This window comes from Dendroctonus ponderosae, unplaced genomic scaffold (genome assembly GCF_020466585.1).
Source record: "Dendroctonus ponderosae isolate FM_Combo_2020 unplaced genomic scaffold, Dpon_F_20191213v2 Dpon_F_20191213_3, whole genome shotgun sequence".
Classification (NCBI taxonomy): Eukaryota; Metazoa; Arthropoda; class Insecta; order Coleoptera; family Curculionidae; genus Dendroctonus; species Dendroctonus ponderosae.
In genome coordinates this window covers 5,865,098-5,872,540 of record NW_026018508.1, presented here as the reverse complement: position 1 = coordinate 5,872,540, position 7,443 = coordinate 5,865,098, and the positions used below count along the sequence as shown (strand labels likewise).

Below are 7,443 nucleotides of genomic sequence, written 5' to 3'. Positions count from 1 at the left end.
TGATTATAGTTTTGGTTTGTTTCAGAGGATTACTCTACAATGGCAAGAACAATATGCAAGCTTGGGGCCTCATTGTGCTGCTGATTTCCAAAGCTGCCGGACATTCTGCAGATATTCCTGACATGGAACAAGACAAGGCAGCAGGTACTTAATTTATCTTTTAAATATTCCGTGTGCATATTAGGATTTATTCCAGAATTTCAATAGTGGGTGTTTTTTTTTGTCGTGTTTAACTGAATGTTGAGTTGTTTATTGTCACTTAACTTGCTCCCTGGAAGCGTTTACTTAGATCTATTGATAGATTGCTTTAAATTGCAATTTACCACTCGGAAATTCCTAGTTAATTGTTTGACAAAAATTGTTTTCAGAAGCTTAGCATTTAGTTTTATAAAACAATTCTTGCGACCGCTAGACGGTAAAACTAAGCTCCATTCCACTTTCTTTGACTTCAGGTGTTCTACATAGCCAGAGGGCACTAGCTGAAGTAACAGAAATGATCAGAACAAGTCACTTGGTGCATAAAGGCTTGGTTAATTTGCAGCCACCAAATAATGTAGACGCAAGCGGCGATATGATGTTTGGAAATAAAATCGCTCTACTAAGTGGCGACTATTTACTAAGTAATAGGTATCTATCGCATTAAACCATTTAATGCATTTTAACCGAGCCTCCTTTATTGCACATTACAGCAGTATAGAATTGGCCAACCTCAGAAACCAGGAGTTAGTAGAACTGATGAGTTCGGCAGTGAGAGATCTAACGGAGGCCGAGTTTGTTGGGCCCCGAGACCGACAGAATAATCCGTTGCCGGCCAAACCAAAAGCGAAACAAGTGGAGTACAAACAGTTTATAGAAAATAATTTGGAGCCACTAATTGTGAGTGAGGCGTTAGGAAATGCGCAGGCTGAGTGGACGTTGAGGAACGTTTTAAATGCTGGTAAGTTGTTTTAAGTACCAACTGCCAAGATTACTACTGGAAACGTTACTTCTTTAGGTTCGCTCCTTGGAAAATCTTGTCAAGGTACATTGAAACTAGCGGGTCATTCGGAGGACCTACAAGAAAAGGGTTATCTATTCGGAAAACATTTAGCCTTAGCCTGGCAGGCATGTCTAGATAGGGAACCCTTTCAACCTGGTAAGAGATTAGTTTTTTGTCTGATCAGTTTTTATATCCAAGATCAAGTTATTCAACACAAATGTTGTAGCTTTAATTTGCTTCTTATTACAGGCTCCAGTGGGTCTTTCAGTCTGGTTTGCGCTCCTCTGATGTTCACTCTACAAAATAAACCGGAACTTTACGAACATATTGAGAAAGGACTCGAAAACGTCGACGAGGTCGACTATGATCTGCTTAGGGCGGAGGTAAGTATCTACTTTTTTGATCAATTTTACTCCGATACCAATAAAATGTTATTTTTTCGAATAAAATCGGTTAATGCTCAAGTACTATTACGCGCCTATTGACAAACAAATTGCAAACATTTTTCATAAAAGTATTTTTAAACAAACTAACAAAACAGTTAAATATCAGTGCATTTGTTTTTCGATTCTTTGCAATATTTTGTCATTCACTGAGTTTCTATGAACTGTTGAACTATCATTCTCTTCGCTGCGATTTGATGTTGCTACACTCCAAGAATATGATTTGTAGGTTTTGGAAGGGCCAGGGTTAGAACTAACAAAAAAACTTCAAAAGGAACATTCGCAGGCAGCACTCAAAGTACTGAACGAACTTCCAGCTTCAGATGCAAGGACAGCCTTGGCTAATATTATTGCTGCCGTGCAAGAATCGTAGACCTCCGGTAAGTTTTACCGCATTTATCTCAAACCAAGTAAATGATTGCGATATTTCGTTTTTTTTTTTAGTTTTGCACTGCATCTTTTTTTAGTTTTGTTTGCGGGAATGTTGGGATTTGAGCGTTTATTTGAAAAGTTTTATCCGGCGTAACTTCGTCACCAAACTATTTACTGTGATAAGTGCTTTTACCATATTTTATAGCAATGTTCCTAGCTTTTTTGGCATTGCATTGTAAATTTTTAATTATTTAAGTGATACCAGAATAAATGCATACATTTTTTATTCGTGGGAATGGGAGAAATAAATATATTTTTGTACATTTTACATATGCATATACAATAAAAATTAATTGTGTCTTGGGTGGATTTTAGATAATACTTTAGGATAGGAACAATTCAGAAGCAACCTGTTATGGCCAAATCAAAAACTTATTAATTTCTGATAAAACATTTGAAATTTATACTTAAAATGGCTTTGTCCAATATTTATTGCACATATCACAGTGTAAAGATTGGAAAATAACAAACTCGTATTGTACACATTTCAGATTATCAGTACTCAAAATTTACAGTTACAATGAACATTATAAAACCTTTAATATATTTACTAAAGCTCGTTTTGCGTCCGTTGCTCGGAATTCGTCTAATATATCAAAACAGTTCTTTACAAAATTTTGCTTTAATTGGCGAGTCATTTCAAGCCCAGGTCCCGATTGCACCAATTCCCTTATCCTATCATAGTCACAGTTCCGTACGTCTTCAGAGCCTTTTAGAATTTCTGCGTAGAAATCAGGATCATGTTGTAAATGGAACAAGATCGGAGCTAAAATTATGGATCTGTAAAGATTTTCGATTTCGATTCACTCGGCTGAGTTTTTATTAATTACCCGATATCAGATCAAATGGTTTTTTGCACCCTTCCTCGAAACATTCCAAGTCGAAATACGCTTGCCATCCTAGAGCCATGTTTCTTCCAAATAGGTATCCCAGTTTTTGAAATTCCTCAGGATGATTAGCTAATTTTAAAGCAGCTTGGCAACTTTTTGCTAACAAGCTACCACTTCCTGAAATTTGAATTACGATTTTTCTAGAATTGCAGTGAGTCTGTACTTCGTGTAATTATTGTACCTAAAAAGTGTCTAAGAGTCCATTCGGCTTTGGCATTTCCAAGAACTTCCTTCACTTTTAACGGAGCAGTTCCAAATTCATTAGGAATTATTATTTCGGATGACTCCTCGAGCGGTTTAGCCGGTAAAGGTCTGTTTTGWTTATCTCGRGGGCCTATAAATTCGGCYTCCACTAAATCCCTTAAACACATAGATACCAATTCGTTTACTTCTTGGTTTTTGAGTCCTGCTAATTCTTTAAAACTGTTGCTAAGTAAATAATCMCCTAAAATTATATATTAAGTTAGATARCACGGYTATATTAGTTGCAAAGCTGAAGATACCTGTCAGCAAGCTCAGAGTATTTCCAAAGTTCAGATCTGAGTATTCTTCTACATCGTTAGTGTTAATATTTAAGACACTGTTATGCAGAATATTACTGGTTCTGATCATTTCAGTAACTTCTGCAAGCACTCTTTGACTATGTAAAATTCCTGTAAACCACTTCAGTTTATCGCGGTTATTCATTACGATTATTAGAAATGAAAAGTGACTTTTATTTCGTGAAGAAACTTTTCAGATTATACAGGGTGAGTTTTATTCGATGACCAGTACAGGGATCTTAGAATGGGCAAATAATTGTAGTTTTGAATGTTCTACTCGAAACCAATTTAATTTTTCTAAAATTTGACAGCTGTCAAAAGATTTGGGAAAAACTTATTTATGGTAAATTTTTAAATTACTCCTAGTTGCGTTGATATTAATTTGACAGGAAAACATTCAATAGAAAACTTGTAGGAAATTGAATTTCAAATAAAATGGCATAAGACATTTCTCCAAAATCACTGTCATTTCTGACATATGACAGAAATTTGCGTTTTTTTAAATGGCAACCATACTTGATTATTGCTTTACCGAATAGAGCATTTTATTACGATTTCTGTGATATATCACATCGTTACGATTTTTTGAAAAATAAAGTGTCTGCGAACAATTTATACTTTTTGTTAATTAACATAACATTGTTTCCATAGCAACAAATAATGACATCTTTCAATTATTGACATTCAAGTTCAAATTCAACTTAGAAATCTAAGTTAGTTTCATTGTAAAAATGAATCATCCCAATCAAGAAATGCGCTACATGATTGAAACCTACATTAGATGTGATAAAAATGCTAGACGATCCTCTGATTACTATTTTGAGATGTATTTTGACCCTCGTCAACCGTGAAAATTTGGGCACTTATGGAAGTTTTACGCAGCCAAGAAATAAAGATAAAGTAATACATGAAGCTGTGGAGATTAATGTCTTGACCATTGTAAGCCAGAATCCACATATTTCAACCAGAGAGATAGCAGCAGAATTCAGGACTTCCCGAAGCACCGTGATGAGAGTTTTAAAAAAATACAAATTCCATCCGTATAAATTATTAGTATCCTAAACTTCACATACTGAGGCATCCAATTSACTTAGATAATATTGTGGACCGATGAAACTCGATTTACAAAGTGTGGTATGTTTAATTGACACAATGAACATCTTTGGAATCAAAAAGATCCCCACCACGTTGAGCAAAGGAGACCACAATTTAAATTTGGGTTTATCCTTTGGAGCGGAATGGTAGGTTCAAAAATTATTGGACCCTTCATTTTTGAAGGCACCTTAAATTGGAGTCAGTATCTTCGATTCCTTCGGAATAACCTGAATTTTTGTTGGACGACTTAGATTTAGAAACATGGCGTAATGTGCAATGGTTTCAATATGAAGGCGCTCCTCCGCAATTTTTCCCAAGTGCGGAATCACCTGGACGTAACATTTCCGAGGGCTTGGATTGGACGAAACGGTTCTATTTTATGGCCACCTCGATCACCGGATCTTTCACCTTTGGATTTCTTTTTGTGGGGAGCGATAAAAAACACAGTTTACAAAAACAAATATTGCAATTTAAATGCACTTAAAGAAAATATTGATGGTCGGTCCGCAAGAAAAGCAACTTATTCAGTTTTAAAGAGTTGCAATGTTTGCATTGACAAAAATGGTGGACTTTTTGAAAATGTATATACAGGGTGATTCAAAATTGGCGTCATTCCTCTGGAGGTGCTGTCTGGCGCTGTTATAGGAGTACAGAAAAAATAGTAAAAGAAATTAATTGTTATTAAAAACTGAGAAATTTACAAAAAACTATATCAACTATATTAACATTGCGCAAATACCTGTTGCTTCGTAATTATTAAAAACTCCGGTAACCATGGAATTATACAGAGTGACCATAAGATAGACAAGGATAAACTGTAAATTCAACAAGATTCGTTGACTGCGCAACGTACTTTCGAAATGTCAACATGTTCTCATAATCTCGAATTCTGCGGGGTTTGGTGTTTACATACATAATCCATACAACACCAAACATTTCCTATAGAAAAAAGCTATCGACCCAATCGGTCTTTCTCCCCTTGGGTTTTGAAAATGTTTTACAATAAAATTACATTTTCTAGAGTTAAATGTTAATTATTATTGGTATGATTTGATTTTATAATAAACACTTTAAATGAGCAGCCGTCTTAATTAAAATAATAAGTAGTTGTCAAAATAAATACTCAAGCATAATGTTATTATTTGTTACTATGGAAACAATGCTGTCTTATACTATTTTCCATGGCTAATTTCGATCAACTAAATTCAAAAAGTATAAATTGTTCGCAGACACTTTATTTTCGAAAAAATCCTAACGATGTGATATATCACAGAAATCGTAATAAAATGCTCTATCTGTAAAGCAATAATCAAGTATAGGTTGCCATTTAAAAAAACTCAAATTGGTGTCATATGTCAAAAATGACAGTGATTTTGGAGAAATGTCTTATGCCATTTTGTTTGAAATTCAATTTCCTACAAGTTTTCTAATTAATGTTTTCCTGTGCAATTAGTATCAACGGAACTAGGAGTAATTTAAAAATTCACCATAAATAAGTTTTTCCCAAATATCTCTTGACAGCTGTCAAATTTTAGAAACATTAAATTGGTTTTGAGTAGAGCATTCAAAACTAAAGACAATTCTTTGTCCATTGAACCTTTTTCGTAACGGCTATAATTTCGAAGATCCTTGTCCTAGTCATCGAAAAAACTCACCCTGTATACTTAATAGGGCGTTCAAATGGGCAGCAGTTTAGGTGAACATTTCTCAATCTCAAATGTGGTGATTTTCACTACTTTTTACTGTTGTACTTAGTACCTGCTGTAACATCCTTGTCCATCTCGGAGAAATGCTTGCCTAAACCTCCGGCTTTGGAAATTAATAACACTATCAGACCCCAGGTTGGTGTTCGATCACCAATGATTAAATCCCTAAAATCAACACCCATAATTTTAAGAATAATTCGTAAGTTTAGCGTAAATTATTCAAAGCAGCGGATACAGTGTGAGTGATGAAGCGTTATTTTCCTTGCTCCTCAGCTGGGAAGCTTTAAGGGGCAGGTTGTTCATAGTTAGTGCAACCGATCGGTGTCTAGTGCGTTTGAAAAATTAGGTTTTGAGTGTTTAGTTATTCACCTGGCAGTGGTGAGTAGAGGATGATTGGTGCCAATCAGTTTTCGAATATGATTAGCAACATTGGCAGCCTCATCATTTAGGAGCCATCGAAGGCTCAAGAACGAGGTGGGATATCCCACGATTTTTTCAGCTTCATTCACAGCTTTTCTACAAACAGTTTCTTCTTTTGACTTCGTTACTAAACTCCTTGTTACCAGGTAAGACATTGTTTGGCGAGCAAGTTGTGTTGAATGGCGCCCATATTTTAATGGGATCATTCTAGTTTCCAAAAATTTACAAAATTTTCCARTAACTCAGGTKTGCCTATYAMWTTTTTTGAATATAAAACAAACTGTTGTCTTTATCAAAAAAGATAAAATTTKACTAGGTTATGTCGGGTTACGTAAACCTCACAGAACACACCCCCAGGGGGGATATTTTGTGGTAAACATTGGYAGTTCCACAWATCGCTTATTCTGTGGGCGCAACAAACCGTCTCGAATTCACACTTYGATCGATCAAACAGAACATTTCTTTACTTTTGCATTATTTGGCGGGCGATTTGTAGTTATTTCAGAATCTCCAACATTTTGGTTTAAGTTCAAATTGAATTTCAGGAATCTCGTAATGTTCTTCAATTAGGTATTAATCAATTAGGGTATTAATTGAAACATCACCAAACACTACCAGGATTATAAGGAGCATTATAAAATTCTTGAAATACTATTGGAACTAACACTCTACTTTCAAATAAAAGAAAAAAAACCAAGCAAATTTAAATCCCAATAACTATTATTGACGCAACATGATACCTTCACACAGCATATCAAGTTGTAAATTTTTTATAAAATTCCGTCCCTCTTAATCAGGCGAGCAAAGGAGAGCTTTCCCAAAAATCATGACTTGGTACGAATGTGGATCATCTGCCCTTTAGGCCGCTTTTTCACAACAAATCAAGCTGCACGAACTCAAATTTATATAAAATTTGAGCAAAGTTTAGTATTCCGT

The 7,443-nt window shown here is 35.1% G+C and overlaps 3 protein-coding genes across 5 annotated transcripts in view; 2 read left to right on the top strand and 1 right to left on the bottom strand.

Annotated features, from left to right (window-relative positions):
* The window catches only part of LOC109543653 (iron-sulfur clusters transporter ABCB7, mitochondrial), a gene marked incomplete in the record, with an annotated part of 19,919 nt that overhangs the window by 11,485 nt on the left and 991 nt on the right, over positions 1 to 7,443 (top strand).
* On the top strand, positions 11 to 2,469 carry LOC125503772 (all trans-polyprenyl-diphosphate synthase PDSS2-like). Of its 2 annotated transcripts, none has more exons than XM_048664587.1 (7): positions 11 to 144; positions 453 to 627; positions 690 to 937; positions 995 to 1,135; positions 1,229 to 1,362; positions 1,652 to 1,802; positions 1,867 to 2,469. In XM_048664587.1, exons 1-6 carry the CDS (start codon positions 54 to 56, stop codon positions 1,793 to 1,795), a joined length of 933 nt encoding a protein of 310 aa, XP_048520544.1. In that variant the 5' UTR covers positions 11 to 53; the 3' UTR covers positions 1,796 to 1,802; positions 1,867 to 2,469. The 2 variants fall into 2 exon arrangements, with proteins under 2 accessions (XP_048520544.1, XP_048520543.1); XM_048664586.1 differs by having other exon boundaries at positions 1,890 to 2,229.
* LOC109543650 (all trans-polyprenyl-diphosphate synthase PDSS2) lies at positions 2,230 to 6,860 on the bottom strand. 2 transcript variants are annotated; one of them, XM_019913469.2, is made up of 6 exons: positions 6,457 to 6,860; positions 6,140 to 6,252; positions 3,248 to 3,397; positions 2,926 to 3,189; positions 2,685 to 2,861; positions 2,230 to 2,620 (listed from the first exon to the last, which is right to left on the bottom strand). In XM_019913469.2, the coding sequence occupies exons 1-6, from the start codon at positions 6,711 to 6,713 to the stop codon at positions 2,382 to 2,384; spliced, it is 1,200 nt and encodes a 399-aa protein (XP_019769028.2). In that variant the 5' UTR covers positions 6,714 to 6,860; the 3' UTR covers positions 2,230 to 2,381. The 2 variants fall into 2 exon arrangements, with proteins under 2 accessions (XP_019769028.2, XP_019769029.2); XM_019913470.2 differs by having other exon boundaries at positions 2,230 to 2,634; positions 6,457 to 6,838.